This window comes from Staurois parvus, unplaced genomic scaffold (genome assembly GCF_062004578.1).
Source record: "Staurois parvus isolate SC_StPar_1 unplaced genomic scaffold, SC_StPar_1.0 ptg000081l, whole genome shotgun sequence".
NCBI lineage: Eukaryota > Metazoa > Chordata > Amphibia > Anura > Ranidae > Staurois > Staurois parvus.
Genome location: NW_028317877.1, coordinates 2,856,451 through 2,879,679, shown reverse-complemented (window position 1 = coordinate 2,879,679; position 23,229 = coordinate 2,856,451). Strand labels below are relative to the sequence as shown.

Sequence of the window (23,229 nt, the reverse complement as noted above, 5' to 3'; positions counted from 1 at the left end):
GTGTTCCTCAGGTTTCACAGCTAATACAGTAGTTGTTCATTGGTTCAGGTCAGGTTTACATCAGGATTTTATCCTGTTCACAACTGATGACGTGCGGTTTTTGAAATGTTCCCATAGAAGTCAATAGCCTGCAATTTGCACCTGAACCTGACCGCACTGCTCAAACATTTGCAGGACTCTTTCAATCCGCAATGCCAATGCACAGGACATATTTGAACAGATATGTCATACAGATTGGATGCGTATCAAACCGCATCCAATCCGCATATATGTGAACCAGCACTCCAAAGGTGTATTTTAAGTGGTATTAAAAAAAACATTTTTAAAATTAGTACTGTCAGTATTAGTTTGTTTTAGGTAGGACAAAAAATATGCACTATTGTTTCTGGGCCCTATTATGGGCGCAAACAACAACATATACTGTATTGCTCCAATCGTCAGGAGCAGGAGAGTTTATTTTGGGTTGTTCTTTGCTGGTAGATCACAGTAATAGCAAGAAATGCAGCTAAATTTTACAAAATTATTTTTCTTTTATGCACTAGCTTTGCTTTCATAAAAAACAAAACAGAAACAAAAAAAAAAAAAAAACACGCAAGGTATAATCCACCTTTATACACTATGTAGTTGCTATGATATGAAAGCAAAGCGGTTGAGGGGTTAGGATCTTTTACCCTCCACCATGAAGGGAGCGAAAGTTTAATAGTAAGCAAACAGCTGAATTCATAGTTGAAACACATAACTAAAACATGTCATCTGACAGTTCTTTAATTCACTTCAGCCAGTTTATGATCCAAGAGCCCTGTTGCTAGGCTGACCAGGATGCTCTCAACCATACCTTTCTGATCAATATGGAGGTCATAGAGGGGTGTTCTATATATATCCACAGTGGAAAGTGCACATCTAGAAAGAGCCACATGGTGAGAAGGACCGAGAATGAAAACTCTTCGCCTGTTTTTGGGCAAAAGAGAAGAAATTTGTTTAGTAATCTAAATAAAATCTTTCCTTGCACTTTCAGGGACACATTTATAAAGACGAGAAAATCTAACAGTGAGATCCAAATCTAATTAAAACAATTTTTTGTCCCATTGTACCTCTGTAAAAATTTTCAAACAGCTTTGTTGATGTGTTTTAGGCTGTGATCTCACTCTTCCCAGGCCTCCAGCTATCTACAGATCCCCTAACCATCAATAGTGCCTCCGAATATCCTATAGTGGCCCACAGTGCCCCTATCGCAGAGCTCCTCAGAGCCCCACAGTCTCCAGAGTGCCTGCCAATGCCCCCCATAGTGCTCCCCAGCCCCTGCAAATTCCCTAGCCTCCTGGAGAGACCCCCCCAGCCACATACAGAGACCCCATTAACTACAGTTGTCCCCAGCTCCCTCGAGAACCCTCCTCTCCTAGAGGGCTACCAATTTTTTTGTACAGATTTATCCGACCCCCAACCCCTCGCCCCCCTTCCCAATCCAGGTGGTTGCTAAACACCTTTTCTGGTTCTTGCTAAATACAAAATATAGCTTAACAACCAGTCTCCCATGAAACCAACCGCTCTATTTGTGACACCAAATTCTAAAGACCTTGGGATTGTGTGGCAGCAACATTGGGAAATATGTAGTTTACAGCTTCCCAGGTTCTTTTTTGGTACCCATCTGCTTTTTTTCTCCAAGGGATCCTTAAAGAATCCTATTTTCTTAAAATTATATTCTTACATTGGAAGGTGGGAAAAGTACAAAAAAAAAGACCCAACACCGAAGCTTGAGGAATAGGAACCCCTTGAAGTATTGGAGAGACAAATAATGTACCCATTTCTTTCACCTGTGCCTTGTTGTTAGGTGCCAGCCCATACATCAAGTGCGGGATCTTGAAATGTAATGTGCGGTCATGAAATGCTATTTTGCTTGCCATTTCAAATGGATATTTGAGGACTTAATTGCACAACGGAAAGGATTTTTTTTTTTTAACTCTAAGTTTGGAACATAATTTTAGCATTGGCCAACAATAAACACAACTTGTCATAAATAAAATAATCTCTCACATCAGCATCATGAATTTTTTTTTTTTTTTAAAGAGAAGTATAACATCTAGTGGTGAGTTGAAGATATAGCAGCCAATTTTAATATGCAAGTACTGAGCTCTAAGATAAAGCCATTGCTTTGATTAAAGATAAAGCTGCGGCATTGGTACCTTATCTGCAGGGCATTTTTATGTTTTTCTTCATCTAGCTACAAGATGATACCAGGGATAAGATTTTAGGCCTGTGACCCACAATAAATGCTTAGTGCCCCCCACTCAGGCTGATGAGGTCCAATGAATTGGATGCTGCTGACTAGTGAGGGTGCAGTGTTGGGGAAAGGTTCATTCAGACCCAAATCTCACTGTAGAAATAGGAAGAGATAGCCTGGTCATAGCACACCTTGCCTGGCCCGAGTGGTTAGAAGGTAAAAAGCAGCCTCCGATCAATACATCCAAGCCATGAGCTCAACATGTTTTGTCCTGTCCCCGGGGCTTAATCATGGACAATCTTCCTATTTCTACAGTAGGTTTTTAGACCTATTATATCTGTATATCTATATTAGGCCTATATATTTGTTGATTGTGCCAGGAATCCAGTGCTGCCCTGTGCACTGTGCAGTCTGAATAACCCTGCCCAGTTCACCACTCCCACTACGTTTTGAAGAAGAGAGGAGGGGGAGGTGTCCTGTAGTTCTAACATTTTTTTGTAACACAGCTCTTGCATAGATACAGTACAGCAAGTTAGCATAGTCACCCTAGGCTGGTGTGCTACTGGCAGGATCACCAGGTGAAAAAGTGTTAAAAATACAAAACTGAAAATAGAATGTAGTCACCACATAAGGAATAGTAAATAGCAATATATTCCATTTGTTTTCTTGGGTTTAGATATACTTTTATTCCGTAATATGGGTTGTTGACAGCAATCTTAATCTGCAGCACATTGAATCAGCCAATCAAGCTAATTCCCAATAAAAAGGTTAAACTTCCATTCCCATTTTAAACTTTTTCAATAGCATAAATTTTATGTTCAACCTTTTTTGCCAATAGCATTTTGGTGATGGGTGTATTTCATCCTTTGCGTGACTCACAACCACTTAATATATTTATGCGGCTTGGAGATTAATGCAATAATTGTTGGGTTGGATTTTTTGGGGCTATAACCTATTTTTAGTGTTAACTATGTATCAGTCAGGCTTGTAGGGAAAAATGCTCATGCTAGCCTGCTGAAGGAATGAAGGAGGCCAGCAACTAAATCATGTAAACAGTTATCAAGGGATCACGCCCAGTTTTATTCATGCTGGTTTGTAAAATGTAATTGCTAAAAACTGCTTTTGCATAAGCCAAAACACATTACAAAGCAGACAAAAAGTATTTTTTACATATCAAGTCATAGGTTTAGAGGTAAAATGATGGATATAACCAATAAACGTGTGTGTAAGTCTGAAATGCCCTAACAGCCAGTACTGCTCACTCATTACATTCCTAAAGCCACTGTTTTTTGACTGACCCGCTGATAAAGTGAAACATGCTTCCAAAGCCAGCCACAATAGAATGTCCACACACACTTTCTTTTTTTGTTTTTAAACACAGAAAAGCAAAGCTGTAAAAAACAACCTATTTTTTTTAACCTACCCGTTCATCCTTTTTCCAACTTTGTATGTGTAAATGTTACCTCTAAGAAAGATTTTTAAATATTTACATTAATATGTAGCATTTTTGTATTGACTGTAGAAAACACTTTTCTTGGAGTAGGCAATACATTTAACCACTAACAAGCCCAAGAAAACACAGAACTTGGGGCTGCCTGCAGATTAAAGAGCCATATGAAGGACCTTACACCTGATGTTGATATCAGATGATCCAACAACCGCATCAACAGCCGCAACATCCACCTGTTAGAACCCAGTGAACAAAAGACCAAGTAGCAGCCTTTCGTCTCTGGGAAACAGAAGCTTGATGCTAAAGTCAAAAAAATGACTCGCAAATTTGGCAGTGGGCCTCAACAGAAACAGGGTGGAACCCAATCCTTGAGATCATAAACTGGGATCTGCCTAAGCCACCTAGAGATGATGGCACGAGAAGCCAGAGCACCCAAACAGGGTACATCTGGGATTACAAAAGAGGGAATCGGGTCTTCCTACGGCCTTGCTCACACCCGAGTGATTCAGAATCATGGGCAGATCAGCACGATTCTGCCCACATTTTGAATAGATCTAAAAGCGCAGCAAAAGGCGCAACGCACATTTGATTGTAATTCTTATAAAAGGAACCCCAACTGCAGTGCGATTTTGCTGAAATTGTTGCAAAACACACAAAGATCATGAATGATGATCAAGAATGAGTGGGGAAGAGTTCAGTTCCTTAGGCTTCTTCTGCTGAGGTAATGGGTGCTCATTCCACCAATGGCATTCTTAATGATTTTATCAAGAGCTGGTGCAGAAACACTGACTCAATGGACATGCAGATCAAACTCTTTTCACAACTAGGTTCACACCTATGAAGTGTGCGTTTAATCAGTTTCTGCAATGCTTTTTGCGGTGTGATTTGACATGGTTTTTGGCCATCTTGTAGCTGATTAAAACACATCAAAACATGTCAAAAATGCACTACATGCATTTCTGCAGCGTTTCCACTGAAGTCTATTGAACCAAAACGCAACATTTTACGTTTAAAAAAAGTCCCTGACCCTTTTCAGAAAACGCACTGGGTGAAAACGCAGAGATGTGAATGTGTCCCTTAGGAAATCAGGTTAAATGGACTGTAGTGCGTTTCTGCAAGATGCAAAACGCTTAGGTGTGAACCCAGACTACACAAGGGTTCTGCAGTCCAGCTCTTTAACTAAAGTGACCTGCACATATGAACTGATCAGAGACACATGCGAAAATTGAAATGAGAGGCTTCTAGCAAACCATCACAGCTGAAATTTAACACTACAGCCACCTGATCCACACATTCTATAAAGCAAGTAATCAACCCTGGCAGTGGTCAGATCACTTGAGGGATTTAGACCAGTAAGACATTGTTTGACAAAGCAAGACAAAATTGCGGGCAGGGCCCACTAGCTAATGCAGGCAATAGACGGGCCATTTATCGGCCGAATTGTCAGCCGATAAACGAAAAATCATTACCGATGCCACAAATGGCCACGAAAAAAGGGCCATTTTCCGTGGATTTTCCAGCATGACCGATAAAAATAAATGAGAAGATACGTGAAAAATGGCCGATGGGCAGGCCCCACTAACGGAGTAAATATCAGCCGATTTTTCATGCGGATGAAAATTCGGTCAATAAACGACCCGTCTATGGCCTGCATAAAGGTCTAGGAAGCACTTTAATTGCTTGAGAAAGACAGGCAGATTCTCTATCAGAATAGTAAGTGTACTGTTAAGGCGGGACACTGCCGGATTCACAGTGGGAATAGACTACTTCTGCACAAAATGCTTATTAAATGGATACAAGTCTAGCAAACATTTAGGTTGAGTAAGCAGCTTATTTGGATGTTTCTAATCTCCACAGAAAAATAATTGGAAAAGCGTGTGAAAAGTCCTTTTGGCCTTAGAACTTTTAATGACCCAAGGCTGGAACCATCATTGGTAGAAGCAACAGTTTCGGAGTGGTGTGTACTACATTATTAAGAGCCAAAACAGTCTTCAGCGTCAGAATAAAAACAGAAGACTGACTACTTGGGGGCAAGCTCATCAGTCAAGGAGTGGAGCAAGTTAGTCAGTCTTGGCAGCCAAAATAGAAGATCTGCAGGAGAGGGCATGGCAGTACGCTTGTGACCTCTGATCAGTCAGCAAATAACTAGGTCATTTGGAACAAAAAGTCTTGCACGACCATGGTAAAAAGCCCAAACTACAGGGAAGAGCGCCACACACACAACAGAGTCAAGGAAAACTAAGGATGGAACAGATCACATGATAGCAGGTTGTGGACTTTGGCACTTCCAGAAGCCAAGCTGCAAGCAGCCCCAGAACTGTTCATGGAATGTGAGCTGGGGGAACCCAGTATAGCATGTCAAGAATTAGTCATGTTGCAACGGGGTGGAAAGCAATTTATAAGGCTCATGGTAAGCAGACCTTAGGTAATCAAATAACCCAGAAAGCTGATGGCAGGTGAGGGTCAGATGACTGAAGGTGACTAAATTCACTAAAGGCGGGTAGCAGGAATGGATCGAAGTTCCAAGTGGCTCTTTTCATGCAGGGAAATGCTTCAACCTGTATGACAGGAAAGAGCGTGGGTGTCACTCCAGCCAGTGGCTGATAGAAGCTCTCAGTCCCACAGTGTTAACCACTACCACAGCAAAAACCAGCAGACGTGGGTAATAAAGACCCCCAGGTACCTATGTAACGGAGGCAGCTGCTAATGCATGGTCCGATCGGTCTACTCACTGAGACGTCAAAGATATCTTAGTCTGACTTTCAGTTTTTTGTTTATGCTTCCTGTACCCCTCAATGGATGAGAGAGATTCCTTTTCAGCATCCATCAGCTACTAATATACTAAATAAAGAAGGGTATTGCAACCCAGACTCTTACTAAAGAGGGCATATGTCAGCAAAATATATATATACACACACACACACACACAATTTATTATATCTCTAGCTATCCCTTGCAGTAGGGATGTGCCTAAAATCTTACATTTTCCAGAAGCTGGTTATTAATTCTGGACAATGCCTTGTATTACGGCTTTATGGCAGAATAGGGCTGGACCAACAAAGCCACACTTTTGGCATGCATAGGATGTTTGCTACAGACATAATAAATGTGTTAATACTGACAAAGGAGTCGGATCTTATATGTTCAGGGGTTGGACAAACCTATGGAAACACCACATAAAAGAATGAAATTGTTACCTAATATGGTGCTGGACTGCATTTGACATCCAAGATGGCCTGAATTCTCCTTGGAATTGAAAAATACAGTATCAGCCTTGGATGGTGGATAATAAAATCTGATGCAAAAATCATTCCAGATCTCGCAGAGATGCCGGAGGCGGAAAACTCACCCTAATCTTGTTCTCCAAAACTGACCATAGTGGCGCTATGATATTGAGATCCGGTGACTACGGCGACCAGGGAAGGTGCGAGACTTTCTTTGCATGCTCATGAAACCACAATCTGACAACACCAGCTGTGTGAATCAGAGCATTAGCATCTTGGTAAATGGTGCTGTCTTCAGCAAACAATGTCTCTATTGGGTGCACATGGTCGGCCAAAATTTGTACATAGTCACTGGCAGTTACTCTACCTTTCAAGGTGATGATGCAGCCTGCAGAATTCCAAGATATGGCTGCCCAAACTGATTGCGCTCACACCAAGCTATACCGTCGGCAAAAGAGACAGTCCTGGTCGTAACCTTATGACAAGGTTTGCCACACTTAACTATGTCCGGTGGTTGGGAACATTGTGACATTTGATTCATTGGACCATATTACAGTCTTCCATTGAACGAAGTCCACAATTTATAGGTGTTGCACCTCCCTCTCCACTTCTGAGCATTAATATCAGTCTAGTGGATTGCCAGCTGCAGCTCGCCCACAAATGTTTTGCTTATGGAGTTCCCTCTGCAGAGTTTTTGTGGACACGCACTTTGGAAGATTGAGATTGAGCTCTGCAGTCACTTTTGCAGCAGCTTTCTTATTCCAAGTCACAATCCTGTGCAATGTTTTTTTGTCTCTTTTGGTCAATTGACCAGGTCTGTTATATGCCATCATAACCTTTGACACTGTACATTGGAACGCTACAAATAAATTGGCAACTTCAGTCACAGAGGCACCAGCTAAGCGGGCACCAACAATTTGCCCTCTTTGAGGCTCAGTAAGCTCTGACATGACTACGTATTACTAGCTGCACACGCAGTGTAGAACGAAAGGTGAGGCTTCCCACCCGTTAGCTAGGTCTCATCACACAAGCAAGCAAAGGAATGTTACATCACTTCCGCTTTCACCGTGAAACATTTCGTCACTTTCACATATGCAAATCATATAGTGTTTCCATATTTTTGTCCAACCCCGTATATATAATACCATAGGTTCATTGAGCCAATATGGGCCCATTCTCCAGGAGCAAGCAACTGGTGGAAATGTTATTTGTAAGGTAAGCTCCAATGGAGCATGGTTAGATACAGCTTTGGGTAAATATTGTATATATTAACATTACTAAAATTATTATTGTTATTGGTACTTCTATAGTGCTGCCAATTTATGCAGCGCTTTTTATATATATTTTACATTTACATGAGTCCCTGCCCTCAAGCTTGCAATCTAAGGTCCCTAACTCACAATCATTCATACATACAGTACACAGGCCAATTTAGACAGGAGCCAATTAACCTACTAGCTTGGAGTGTAGGAGGAAACCAGAGTACCCAAAGGAAACCCACGCAGGCACAGGGAGAACATGCAGACTCCAAGCAAGTAGTACCATGGTTGGGACTCAGACCGATGACCCTAGTGCTGCTAGGCAGAAGCACTAACCACTTAGCCTCTGCGCAGCCCATTAGACTTAAAAATAATATCCAAAATTGAGTATTGTGTGAGTCAGACTGGCAGAAGGACTCCCTGCGATCAGGGTGCCTCTATCGTCACACCTCAACAAGATTATATCCTTCTGTCCAGTCCTTCAAGACTGAGGTGTACAGTTTGCTACAATGGAATCAATCAGTGGAACCCAGTAAATTAGTTGCGAGCGCAAAAAAGCGTAAAAGCAGCTAGCATATAAAAGGTAAACCTCTGCACCTCTAAACAACTGTAAAAAGCAATAAATATGCAGCGCTAAAATAGTGACATATGATGCATACTGATAGTTTTAATAAAACTATATAGAGTGAGCGCTGCTGAGCGCATAAATGGTGAAGTGAAGACTACGTCTTATTATGACGTTTCAATACGACAAAAATGTATAAAGTTGAGTGACAGATGTGAATAGTCCAATCAACCAATATAACAGTCCATAAAATGGGGTGATCTGTGCTCCGTGTTGGTAACTTCAGGTGCGGAGAACCAGTGAGACTATGCACTTACCAGAAGCGCATAATAAAATGCGCAAAACAGATGTATCCTATATATGGTCATCTAAGTCTGGTCTAGGGCTGCGGGGTCATCAAGCTCAAATGTGGACACATGGGATGATGCTGCTCACACACAAGGGTCACACTCCGCTCACATACCCATCAGAAACAGCTCCACGATGATACTCCAGATCCAGATGTGGTTCCACCTTATAGAGCTCGAAATGACCAAGCCAAGGAACAAATAGGTGCTGATAGTGTAGTATGTTTTTATTAATATCAGGCGAACAATCCAGATAAAAAAAGGTAAACTCACATGTGGTATTGGAAATGATAAACAAAAATGGCCGCCGGCCTTGCTCGCGGTCGTGTGCGGCGTGACGTCACTCCGGTGTGCTCCTTGCTGGCGCGTTTCGTGCACCAGCAGTTTGTCAAAGGGGTTACCCTGAAGTTATCAACACGGAGCACAGATCACCCCATTTTATGGACTGTTATATTGGTTGATTGGACTATATACATCTGTCACTCAACTTTATACATTTTTGTCGTATTGAAACGTCATAATAAGACGTAGTCTTCACCTAATCAGTGGAACCCATGTCTCATACCAGTTATATGACACTAGGCTGGAGGTGATGGAAGACATCAGGAGTCACCGTTTCATACATGGAAAAAGTAGGCCTTGGTAATATGACCAATTTTTGAAAACCTTTTAGGCCTTTTTACATCCAAACTGGATGTTTGGACCACACTGAAAATAGAAACTTTACAATCAGACTTATTATGCTATACACTTTAACCCACAAAAGTGATAAATATGACGAGCTTGATCCAAAAAAAAACCTTACGTAATAGAAGGGTCTACTTGCTTGTAGGCATGAGCAGCACAGGATCCACAGTAGGTATATCCAGCATGACTGTTTAGAAATATTTAGAGTTAACATGGTTGTTTATATCATAGGATAACATACAAATGATTTTAGCTGCAGCAAATTTTTTTTAATTTGCTTTAACAAAAAAAAAAAAAAAAAAAAGTGCCCATTTTTGCATGATCTAAGCAAAAAAAGAATATTACTTTTAACTGGTAAACTTTTTAAATTTAAACATTCCCCACCCCCACCAGCACTTACTATGCTATATTAACCCTGCCTTATGTCAGGCCAATTCTCAACACATATTAGTAAATGCAGAATCACCATGAATCCTTCCATCTAAAATTTTATTACAATATGACTTCTAGTAAGTTTAAATCAGAATACACAATACTTACGGTGCAATAATGGCTCTTGCAGGTCTTTTTGACGTTTGTGCTTGGGACAGCCAACCATCCAACTGGGCACTCAGCTGGGGCCCTAAAAAAATCATAAACCAAGCCATCAAACTGTGAAAATAGAAATTGAACACTGCGAGCTGGTGTTTACAAAATTTTTATTTAGATAATACCAACAAGTATTTCAAATTCTCTACTAGAAGTGTATTAATTGTCTACATTTTAAAAGTATGCTATTTCATTGGTCTTTCTGTGAAAAGTACTAGATAGCATGCACATTTTAGCTAGGTTCTGTGTGCCACTTTTGTTGCTGTACCTGCAAGGAAAAAAAAGGGACTTCACAATTTTCAAAATACAACCGCACTGCGCTTTGGCACCAATCATTTCTGCATGTGGGAAATTATACTGCGTTTTTCAGTGCATGGGAGTGCCATTAGATGTTAATGGTACCCCTGCGCATGGGCAGCTGCAGGACCATTTGTGCGATTTACACACTCCTGCACCCGTACAGATGGAACAGTCTCAGCGCTACCAGAGATTTTGAGAAACACCGGTTATGACTATATGAACAGATCTCCAACAATTCAAGTTTAACAGCAGCAATGCATAAATAATGCTTCACCAGCATTACGCGTTATGGGTGTAAACTGGGAATTTCAGCTAAAGCCTAACTAGTCCTCAAAATGCTCCCTTCCCCCTCCTAACATCTAAACTAAATAAGCTGTAAAGACAAAATACATATGCTTATCTATTTTCAGCCTACTCTGGTTACATGTTCCAGCTCCCATGTGGCAGCCAGTCGACAATGGTTGCACCATAGAAGTCTATGGGTGACGTCATGGCTCTCAGCTCTCACAGCCTTTGTAAGGTGCTCTCTCCATTTGTCAGCAGCCACTGCTAGCTGACACAGGGGATCACATGACAGGACCAAATCAGAATGAATATAGGCAAGTATATGTATCTTTTTTCCACAGGTTAGTTAGGAATGGGGAAGCAGCACTTTTAAGACCAGTTTTAGATGGGATTCTACTTTAAAATTCAAGAAATGTTTGCTATTCAGATGACATATAGAAGCTAAAGGGGGAAGTTAATGTAAAAGAAAACCCAGGAAGTTAAGGGAGGGCTACCTCCACCCTCCCTGACATCCTGGGCAATCACAGAGTGGCAACGACATGATCTGTATGGTCCACTTATATGTGCAAACAGGATACGTGCACTTCATTGAACAATTTATGCTATGCCTCTTCTGCAATAAAACAAACTGGTCTCCCTGTTCAGTCTTTAGAATGTACTCTGAGGTGGATATGCACAGCTCAGGGTATATTCTCAGCACAGTGGCTTGGTGCAGGGGTGAATGAATGAACTGCACACGCATGGAAGTTGTCATCCCACACCAGCCAATCAAGACAGTCGAAAACCCAGAACAAGTCAGAGGGAGAGACCCCATGGACATTTGAACAAAGTATTTGTGGAGCTTACTTCTGCTTCAAAGAGAAAGGTTCTACTGAAAGAGAAAATCTATGCTACACAACTCTGGTTTTTCTACTGCTTCTGGGGATTTAGTTCTTTAAAAGACCCAGCCATGAGAGAAGTATGAGCGCAATTACAGCCTCTAGGATTCTCTTGTGAGAGGTTTTCTTACGTTCTAAACCTGAGTGGATTGGGACTTTTCTGAGGGAGGAAGACCATTGTCTGATCACACGTTTCTGGGAGGGGCCTTCACTGATCATATATGGGGCCCCGGTATTATACCGATAGGGAGCCACACTGTTCTTCTTTGCTCTGATCACATGTCTGGGAGAGGGCCACATTGAGAATGTGTGGGGCCCCTGTGTTGTGCTAATCATATGGAGGTGCTCCTGTACTGATCATATGTACTGTGTGATATGGGGGTTGTACTGCAGGGCTCGACAAATCGCAGGTCGCTATGGTGAGGCTGTCAGGCACCGGAATGCCGCTTCACTGATCCAGGAATTTTACATCTATGTGGCCTAATCTCCTATCCATACATCTCAGCATACAGACAAGAGGCATTCTAATTGGTCAGCACAGTCTCATGGATAGTGCTGACCAATCAGAATCTGTCTAGCCCGCCCTGTCAGTGCTGAGAGGAGAGAAAGCTGTGATTTCAAATCCCCGAACCAGTGTCTCTTTCCTGTTTGTTCTTTCTAAAAAAAAAAAGTCTCCTAACCTTTTTTTAGCTGGCTCCTAGATTCAATGCAAATTTGTCAAGCCCTGACCTAAAGTCTCTTTCAGGAGGGCGGTAAAAACGGGTGTTTAAGCCACAGTTTTATGGCCCTACTGGCTGCCCAACTGAGCTATAAAATGACAGATGGGTGAGGGTGTTCATTTGCCATGGCATTTTTAACTAGCAGTGCAGTTTGACAGGTCGCACTGCTTGTCAAGCTCGCCCATGGAGTTGAATGGGTCCATGCCACAACCACATGCAATTACAGGAAGGGTTAAAAAAAAAAAATTTATACATACTACTCTTACAGAGGGCCCCCGACCCCCACTGCAAAGATGGAGGGAGCCAGGCATTAAGCATTTCTTAAAACTGTAGAACACATATTTGAAATGGAACGTGTGCAGTGGTAAGCGTTGTGCAAATTATTTGATGGTGACAAATATCAAAACCATAAATGTGTATATACTGTATATCGTGTATAATTGATTATCTGAAAATATTTACGGATATAAATAAAAAGGCTGTCACTGCCAACCACCTTTTGAAAAAAAGGTCTAAAATACTTGCAAAGCTGAAACTGAATTCTTACGAAGAATACTAAGGTGTAGAACTATTTCAGGATCTCCATAGGCCATTTGGGGGTCTGGAGACTCAGGTAGCCATAAGTTCTGCCCTTATTATAACCCACTACTGTAACAGTACTGCTTACAAAAAAAAACAGTGAAAAACATGAAGAACCCATCACAATCATATTTCTGCTGGTAAAGAAAATATTGAACAGCTGCCATGGGCTAATGCACTATATGCTCATGAAACCGTGCAAAAAACTACACTGCTTGACAAAACACAAACCTTTTCTGCATCATTTCACTCTGCAAATTTTATCATTTACAATCTACCTGCCAAAATCATAGCAGTAAGAGAAACTAAATATCAGTGGTGTTGGAGCCCCCCACATACACTAGGTAAATATGGCCACTTAGATAATGATAAAGTCCACCAAGTTTTTATTTTATCGCTTTTTCTGCCGGCATGTTCACAGGAAGACCCAATGATGCTGGGGGAAGCTCTGCAGGCTGTCCAACGATGTGACATGCTTGATGCTGAACGTGTTTGCCCTTATGCAAGAGTATAAATAAAGGACATTTACAAAGCTACCCTATCACGTGAACCAGCACATGCAAAGTCAGCACTGTCATCCTAATAAAGGAAGTGTGGAATGAGAATTTTAAAGCATGTAAAAACCCTAAGTGAATTTTTGTATCCCAGTGCTGTTGATCTTCTGCAGTTTCTTTACAGCCACTTCCTGTCTACTTCCATGCACTCCAGCAACTACGCACATCATGTCTTAGGGACCATATTCCCGATTGTGACAACACTGAAACATGCCTGTGCACCAGCTAAATTTCATCTACTGCAACCAATCAGCTTTGGGCGATGATGGGTATAATCTGACAGTGGCAGGTGCAGCTCTCAGGAGTATAATGTTCCAGTTTGGGGGGAGGTTGCGGGGGCCAAGGGGGGATTCCTCCATCCAGCTCATTTGCTTAAAAGGAGGAATCTGTTGTATGGCTAACTTATAGTTGTTGTTATTGCTCAAGGTTTACATTCTATGCAAGGAGGTAAAAAATCTTTGGTGTGCAGCAGCTCCCCAAAAAATACTTACCTGTGCCGCCTCTCGATCCAGTGGAGTGCACAAGAGCAGTGGCTCTCCGCAGACTCTTCCTCCTCATTGGCTGAGACAGCAGCCATTGGCTCCTGCCATTTTCAATCACAGCCAGTGAGGAGAGTGGGAAGCAGGCCTGAGCCATGCTAGTGTATGAATGGACACACAGAGCAGTGGCTCAGGAGCAAGACTGCTCAGGTGCCCACACAGCAGGGTGCTTGTTCTGAGGGAACTGGGCAGGAGGGAAAAGCCAGGAGCACTGCAGGCTAACCAAGAAGAGGAGGATTGGGGCTGCATTGTGTAAAACCACTGCACAGAACAAGTATGGCATGTTTGTTATTAAAAAAAAAAATCTGCCTTTAATATCACTTTAAGAGCTAGTTTAATAATGCAGGAGAATCGGAAGGCAGAGACACAGGGGTTTATTTACTAAAGCTGGAGAGTGCAAAATCAGACTCACTTCTGCATAGAAACCAATCAGCTTCCAGGTTTCATTGCCAAAGCTTCATTGAACAAGCTGAGGTTAGAAGCTGATTGGTTTCTATGCAGAAGGGAGTCTGATTTTGGACTCTCCAGCTTTAGTAAATAAACCCCAGTGTCATCCAGACACCCCCCTGTTAAAGGGTGACTAGGTTTTCGTAGGCAGAATAACCAGTATTATTTCCATAAAAGCTACAGAATTAAGACTAAAAACACTGTTCAAATCTCATGTGAAACTAGTGAATGGGTTTAGAACTGCTATTCTTAGTGTTATGCAGAAACGTATGCCTTGATCTGACATAATTTAAGGGATTACAGCAATTGCAGCAGAACCAATAAGGAAAACAACTAGCATTGGGGGGGGGGGGGGGGGGGGGGACATTGAGAATAAGGGCTTAGATACATTTTAAAATACATGATAAAGCAACTCCAAATGTTTTCAACTGATCCTACCACAAATGCCCTTGTTCTGTCCATTTCCTCCAACTGTGCTCCTGCTTTGTCAACTGTCACATGTGCCCTGATGCAAATTACAAGCAGCTATGCTGACACATACAGAGGTATAGCCAAATATTGTCAACATGGGGAAGCTGGTCCCGAACAATGATGAGCAGCCAGCGCTGCAGTGCAAACATGTAGACAGGATGTAGTCTGGAGAAGATCAACAGCACTGAGATGCAAAAATAAAAAAGAAGTATGAAAGCATGTGTTAATAAAGCGACACAATAACAATTGTAAACCAGTATTCAGCCAGTTAGATTTTAGAGCTACTGTAGTACCTCTATACGTCAACTTACCACCTCTACCCTGAAACTAGACACAGGCGATAATCTGTATGTGCAGTTTTTTTTTTTCGTTTAACCCGCTGGGCTGAACAAATAAAAACTTGCAGACTCCTATGCTATAAAAGTAATGTTGGTTCATTGATCTTCTCCGCTGCGCTATTGTATTGTATTGCCCCTTCCCCCAGGCAGAATACACTGATCAGTGCTCACAGTCATTGGTTGCAAACGCTGATTGGATGCTGACTATCCAGCATGTCCCTTTGACAAAAGCCGGTTGTTAGACCGGACAGACTGCTGTACACACTGACTGAAAGTCAGGCTGATTTTCAGACAATGTACTGTATACCCAGCTTTAGATGTACTCTCTGCTGCAGCAAAGATATGAAGCCCCACAAATGAGAGCCAGATAATTAGACACTACCAGGAGCGTTGGATCCTCAGGCTTCCAGGCTGCTTGCAGTGTCCCCCTTTCCCTCCGATCCTACGTCATCACTAGGTTTCTTCTGGAAGTACAAAAAAATCTCATAAAAACATCAGCAAATGCCAATGCAGAATGACCAGCAGATTTATTGCAGCTTTTTCTACAGAGATCTTGGCACTTATAGCAGAAGCACAGTGATGTTAGGGGCCAAGGGACCATCAATGCAGGTGGCCTACAAGTCTCAATCTGGCACCCGTGAAAAGGATGACTTTCTAATCATACTGTGGAAATGATGACTTTGCATAGGACTCTCAAACCGCTACAGCAAAGAAGTACATGTAATGCAGGTTACAAACCTGTGTTTACTTGTCAGGGTAGGACATGCTGAAGGAGTCTCTTTAAATCGCTACCAGAACACTGGTGGCACTTTTAGGGCCCATTTAGAACTACACATGGGTTTGGACCTGCATTTTTTGCAGAATTAGGTATGAATGTTGTGGTGTCAATGCATAATATGTGCTTTTGCATTTAGAGTGGACAGGGTTAACAGCCATGGACCAAGCCTTCTTAAAACCTGCTGCCAAAGCACCAAAATGCAAGCTCATGATTCCTGCGAAATTGCTGAAATGTAAGTTGTGGGTTGTCCCATCGGCCCCACTTAGAACATAAAACTTCAACTAAAAATAAGCTGAAGGAGTCGGGTGGACAATAGTTGGAAGAACAGTGACTGCATCTAGTCAGATGTTACTGACTGATATTGATGCAGCCATGGGTGCTGGCTATCCATGTATACGTGCACATGGTAGGTTTTGCCCATCTGCATCAAGTCCTGGAGTTTTTGGGTGCCTAGGAGGCACAGATACAGCATACAGCCTGCTGCCAGCAGGCCATCAAAATCAATGATAGGTTGAAATATGCTGCGGATGGATGTTCTGAGCAGTACTAGCATTTAAAGACCACATGCACCGAACAGAGGAATTCCTGCATTTGGGGCATATGGTTCTAAACCTGAGTACCGCTTGGTACAGTGTTCAGCTTGTCTGATTTTGATAGGCTGCTGGCAGTGGGCTGTATACCTGGACTTCCTGGGTGGCCAGAAATAGCAGGATTTCACACTGCCCGTGTGCAGGAAGACTAAGAACAATATAGTCAGCAGTGGAGATTCATTGTGACATTGAAGGAAAAATCTATGCATGTATGGCTTGCTTTATATGCCTTCTCATAGATTGCCATTCACTTCTATAGACCTCCCAATGCATTAAATGAAAAAAAATACCAGGTCATTTTTACAAAACACACTGCAGTGCTGGGATGGGAACACGTGCCACCTTTATTAAAGTAAACCACAATACAAATGTGTTTTAGCAGCAGTGTAAATGGGCTTTTAATCTGCCAAGTCACTTATATACAATATAATCCTGCTACACGTCTGTCCACCCCCACGCACACTCCATGTCTCATAGGATGTGATGACAGGTGTTTCTAATCAGCATAAAGAACAGTGGGGGTGCACTTACATCCTGCCATGTCTCCCATCCCCCTATCACTTCCATACAATATAATCCCACTCCATGCATCTCCCAGCCCCTCCCCTCCACAGTCCATGGTTTTCATTCCCAAGGTGGGATGTGGGGACATGGTTCTTTAGTCAGTATAAAAACACTGTACTGTGGGTGCTTTTCCATCCCATCCTGCCATGTCACTCAGCCCCCATCACCCTCATCCAACATAATCACACTCCATGTGTCCTGCTCTCACTGTAGGATGTAATGACACTGTCTCTTTTGTCAGTATAAAGACCAGAGGGGGGGAGGTGCACTTCCATCACTCAGCCTCCCCCCCCAAATCAATCCGTAACAATATGATCAAACTCCATGTTTCTCCCCCAACCCCTTCCACATCTCCTGCTCTCACAGTAGATGTAACAACAGATGTTTAATCAGTACAAAGCCCAGAGGCAGTGGTGGTGATGGGAGGGGGGTGCACTTCCATTACTCAGCATCCATCATTCCAATTCCATATAAGCACACTGCATGTGTCTCCCAGACCCCCCCCCCCCCATGTATCCTGGTAGGATGCAGTCCTCCTTAATGAGCATAAAACCTAGTGGGGGTTTGCTTCCATCCTGCCATGTCACTCAGCCCCCATCACTGTTACCCAACATTATCACACTCCATGTGTCCTGGTCTCACAGTAGGATGCAATGACAGGGTCTCTTTGGTCAGTAGAAAGGTGTGTGTGTTTTCTTCCATCCTACCACATTCCCCCCCCCCCCTTCTTCTGTCACTGCCATACAATATAATCCTATTCCATGTCTCTTGGTAGGAAGCAGTGACAGGGTCTCTTGAGCACTTCCATCCTGCCATATCACTCAGCACCCCCCATAAAATACAATCACACTCCATGTCTCTTGATAGGATACGATGACAGGGTTTCCTTCGTGGGGATACAGCTCATTGGGGGCGCACTTCCATCATTCCAGATCACTCAGCCCCCATAGATTGCAATTCACACTCCATGTGTCTTGGTAGGATGCGATGACAGGGTCTCTTTAGTAGGGATACAGCTCATTGGGGGCACACTTCCATGGTGCCATACCACTCAGCCCCCCATAGAACACAATCATACTCCATGTCTCATGATAGGATGCAATGACAGGGTCTCTATAGTGGGGATACTGCTCATTGGGGGCACACTTCCATCCTGCCATATCACCCAGCCCCCCATGGAACACAATCACACTCCATGTGTCTTGGTAGGATGCGATGACAGGGTCTCTTTAGTAGGGATACAGCTCATTGGGGGGCACACTTCCACCCTGCCATATCACTCAGCCCCCCATAGAACACAATCACACTCCATGTGTCTTGGTAGGATACGATGACAGGGTCTCTATAGTGGGGATACTGCTCATTGGGGGGCACACTTCCACCCTGCCATATCACCCAGCCCCCCCATATAACACAATCACACTAAATGTGTCTTAGTAGGATACGATGACAGGGTCTCTTTAGTGGGGATACTGCTCATTGGGGGGCACACTTCCACCCTGCCATATCACTCAGCCCCCCATAGAACACAATCACACTCCATGTGTCTTAGTAGGATGCAATGACAGGGTCTCTTTAGTGAGTATACAGGCCAGCAGGGGGCGCCCTTGCATACAATGTCCTCCGACTCCCAGCCCTGACTCCTCCCCCCTGTGTCTCCCCGGGCCCCCCTCCCCCACCCCGGTACCTGAGGCGGTGTACCAGCTCCCGGCGTGGCTCGCATCCCTGCACAGCGCTCGGTTGGACATCTTGGTGCCGGAGCCGCCTATGATGTGTAGCCGGGCTGTGCGGACGAGCGGGCTGTGTGTCCGGCGGCGAGGTGAGGAGGGCTGACCGGCCGGCTCGGGGCAGGGAGGCGGGCGGAGCTCGGACACTAATAATAATGATGATAGGAATGGGCTCCCCCGGTCACATCTAGGTTGGGAGGCTGGGGCCACATCTGTTTCCGGCCGGACACAGGTGGAGCAGTCTCCGCGGGAGACCACCGGCCTGGCCTTCTACTCCGACTGCGCCCAGCTTGCTGACAGGGCGGACAGAGCGGCTCGCTCTGACACGGGCTGAATGAAAAGTGTGCGGGACGGCTGTGGCCTGTGACGGGGGAGGAGCGGGCCGGGGCTGTACCGGGAGGCCTGGCTGGGAGCGCCTTGTGACTGAAGGCCTCTCACACCGGCTAAAAGTGCTCCGACAGGGAGGCGGCCAGAGCCAATGCAAACGCTTTAGTGGTTTGTCCCTTCTGAGCCGCGGTGAAAGAAGAGGTTACGTGGGCGGGGCGATCCGTGATTGGTTCGCGGTGTTGGTTGCGTCGGGCGGTGACTGGGCGGGGTGCTGGGGACGTCACTAGCCGGGTGGTCTGCCGGAGATTGGTCAGAAGGGTCTGGGTATGACACCGAGGGTGCATTCCTGGGACTAATAATGGGGGTGGGGGGGTGGAGCGCCCATGCGACGCCTGATTGGACGGCTAGTCTCTAGGGGGAAGTGGGCAGATCTGGGTGTTTGTCGGCAAAGTTGGGCCATTTGTAGAGCGGCTTTTGTTCTACTTCTCCATACAAGTCAATGGAGACTATAGGAGTTTATCCACTCCTATAGTCCTATACGCTGCCTGAAGCAGGTCCCAAGGAGGTCATTCGCATCTGACAATGAAGTCTGAATGGTGGCTCAAGCCATCAACACAAACCCATAGGTTCTTGGTTTTGAAGGGAACAAGTACCAGCATGCTCTGCAAAGGGGCTTTGTTCATATGGTATCTGCTGGAAGACCGGATAATGCTGCCATTGATTGTCTATAAAAAAAGGATTGCGCTGTCTCTTTAACAGTGACGATGAATCCTAACACTGACGTACAAAGCTGTCCACCATACTGCCCCAAATTACATCACCGACCTAATATCCAAGTACCACCCAACACGCACACTCCGCTCCTCACAAGACCTCCTTCTCTCTAGTTCCCTGGTCACCTCCTCCCATGCCCGCCTCCAGGATTTCTCCAGGGCGTCACCCATCCTCTGGAACTCGCTACCACAATCCATCAGATTATCACCTACTCTCCTTTAGGTACACCCTGAAAACCCACCTTTTCAGGGAAGCCTACCCCACCCCCTGCTAATTGCCGACCTCCTCCACTCCTACCACTCCACCCCCCACAGCTATCTCCTCCTGTACCACTATCCCCTCCCTCCTAGATTGTAAGCTCAAAAGAGCAGGGCCCTCGAACCCCTCGTGTATCACATTGTATTGTTATTGTACTGTCGCATGTTCTCTCTCCCTTTGTAATGTACAGCGCTGAGCGAGCTGTTGGTGCTTTATAAATACTGTATAATAATAATAATGATTACTACATCCTACATTGCTCAAAAAAATGAAAGGAACACTTTTTAATCAGTATAGCATCAAGTCAATGAAGCCAATATCTATATGGTCAGTTAAGTAGCAGAGGGGGTTGTTAATCAGTTTCAGCTGCTTTGGTGTTAATGAAATTAACAAAAAGTACACTAGATGGGCAACAATGAGACGACTCCCAGAACAGGAATGGTATTACAAGTCATAACCACTGACATTTTTTCCCTACTCATCTTTTCTGACTTTTTCACTAGCTTTCATTTGGCTAGGGTTAGTGTCACTACTGGTAGCATAAGGCGATACCTGGACCCTACAGAGGTTGCACAGGCAGTCCAACTCCTCTATTATAGCACATCAATACATGCTATTGCCATATGGTTTGCTGTGTCTCCCAGCACAGTCTCAAGAGCATGGAGGAGATTCCAGGAGACAGGCAGGTACTCTAGGAGAGCTAGACAGGGCCGTAGAAGGTCCTCAACCCATCAGGAGGTCCAGTATTTGCTCCTTTGTGCAAGGAGGAACAGGCTGAGCACTGCCAGAGCCCTACAAAATGACCTCCAGCAGGCCACTGGTGTGAATGTCTCTGACCAAACAATCAGAAACAGATTTCATGAGGGTGGCCTGGGAGCCCTACATCCTCTAGTGGGCTCTGTGCTCCCTTCCCCGCACCATAGAACTCAATTGGCATTTGCCATTGAACACCAGAATTGTCAGGTCCACCACTGGCGCCCTGTGCTTTTCACAGATGAGAGCAGGTTCACCGTGAGCACATGTGACAGACGTGAAAGGGTCTGGAGAAGCAGTGGAGAACGTTATGCTGCCTGTAACATCGTTCAGAATGACCATTTTGGTGGTGGGTAAGTGATGGTCTGGGGAGGCATATCTATGGAGGGACACAAAGACCTCTACAGGCTAGACAATGGCACCCTGACTGCCATTAGGTATTGAGATGAAATCCTTGGACCCATTATCAGACCCCGCACTAGTGCAGTGGGTCCTGGGTTCCTCCTGGTGTACGACAATGTCCGGCCTCATGCGGCGAGAGTATGCTGGCAGTTCCTGGAGGATGAAGGAATTGATACCATTGAATAGCCCTCACACTCGCCTGACCTAAATCCAATAAAACAACTTTGGGATATCATGTTTCAGTCCTTCAACCACCACCAGGTTGCACCTCTGTCCAGGATCTCAGTGATGCCCTGGTCCAGATCTAGGAGGAAATACCCCAGGACACCATCCATCGTCTCATTAGGAGCATGCCTTAACCTTGTCAGGCATGCATACAAGCACATGGGGGCCATACAAACTACTGAGTACCATTTTGAGTTGTTGCAATGAAATTTCAGTAAAGTCTGACTAGCCTGCTGCATAATTTTTTCACTTTGATTATCGGGGTGTCTTTGCATTCAGTCCTCTGGTACGTTGATAATTTTTATTTCCATCAAACGAGGGGGCATCCTTATATTCTTTTTTTTTTTCACTTTACCTAGTCCATATCAGTATAGATATGCGGCATATTTTCCCCATTGAGATCTGATGTGTTTTCAAAGTGTTCCTTTAATTTTTTTGAGCAGTTTACATAAATATGGAAGAACCAACAAGGTAAATACGAATCCCCTTGGAATTTTAACAGAAATAAAATAGAGAAAATATCTAAAAGACCAATTGTCAATTTTTATTCACGTAAAGACTTTAGACAAAAGGCCTATAACATTTGATAATGGTTCAGCTAGAGTTGCACATACTATATAAAAAAACTGGACATTCAACATATACCTTTGTGGAATACAGATACGCCGATATATATGAATAAATCTTGATTGATAGCGGTAAAGTCTTCTGATAACACCCAGCATGTTTCAGAACAGACTTCCTCAGGGAACAGATGGGTATAGTAGTGATTTTGAAGAGCATGTATGCCAAATAATCTCATCCTCCAGCCTCACCTTTTCTGGGTAGCAATGACCGGGCCTTCGTGCACCTGATCTCATTGATGGAAGAGAGTGAATCTACAGATCTTATTGACAGGTTGGATATTGAATCTTTGCTAAAAACAACTAATGGTGGGTATTTGTCACCTTCCTGTGACACCCACAATGTTTCCCTCAAAAAGATCTTTTACCAATTTCCTTCGATCAACAAGATATTTTCTCTATCTTGTTTCTGCGTTTAAAGTCCCAAGGGGATTCATATGTACCTTTTTGGTCTTTCTATGTGCAATTTGGGGATGTTGGCAGTTAGCACCTGTTTTGCATCACGAGGCTCATACTTTCTTAATCCTATATAAATATAAACACTCACATACAGTATATAATTTGTGCATTTCCCCCAAGTAATAAAGTGACATAATACTGATGCACACTGCAGCTCAAATGGAAAGCCCAAAAATAATCTTAAAGAAGCTTGTGCTAAAAACACACAAAAGCATAAGCATTTTTTTCACAAACACTCTCAGCTGATTTTCCACTCCTAAAATGCATTGCAAAATTAGAAATGTTCCTTTATTACTGCAAT

At 43.7% G+C, this 23,229-nt stretch overlaps 1 protein-coding gene across 2 annotated transcripts in view; it reads right to left on the bottom strand.

Annotated features, from left to right (window-relative positions):
• The window catches only part of MEMO1 (mediator of cell motility 1), a 45,145-nt gene extending 25,518 nt beyond the window's left edge, over positions 1-19,627 (bottom strand). The window contains exons 1-4 of one of the 2 annotated variants that reach the window (XM_089669706.1): positions 19,068-19,624; positions 10,291-10,372; positions 9,869-9,937; positions 836-948 (exon numbers count right to left, since the gene is read on the bottom strand). In XM_089669706.1, the coding sequence (XP_089525832.1) occupies positions 836-948; positions 9,869-9,937; positions 10,291-10,372; positions 19,068-19,128 (325 nt within the window). In that variant the 5' untranslated portion in view covers positions 19,129-19,624. Of the gene's footprint in view, positions 1-835; positions 949-9,868; positions 9,938-10,290; positions 10,373-19,067 lie in introns of both variants that reach the window. The other variant, XM_089669707.1, reaches the window with a different exon arrangement.
• Positions 19,628-23,229: the final 3,602 nt, after the last annotated feature.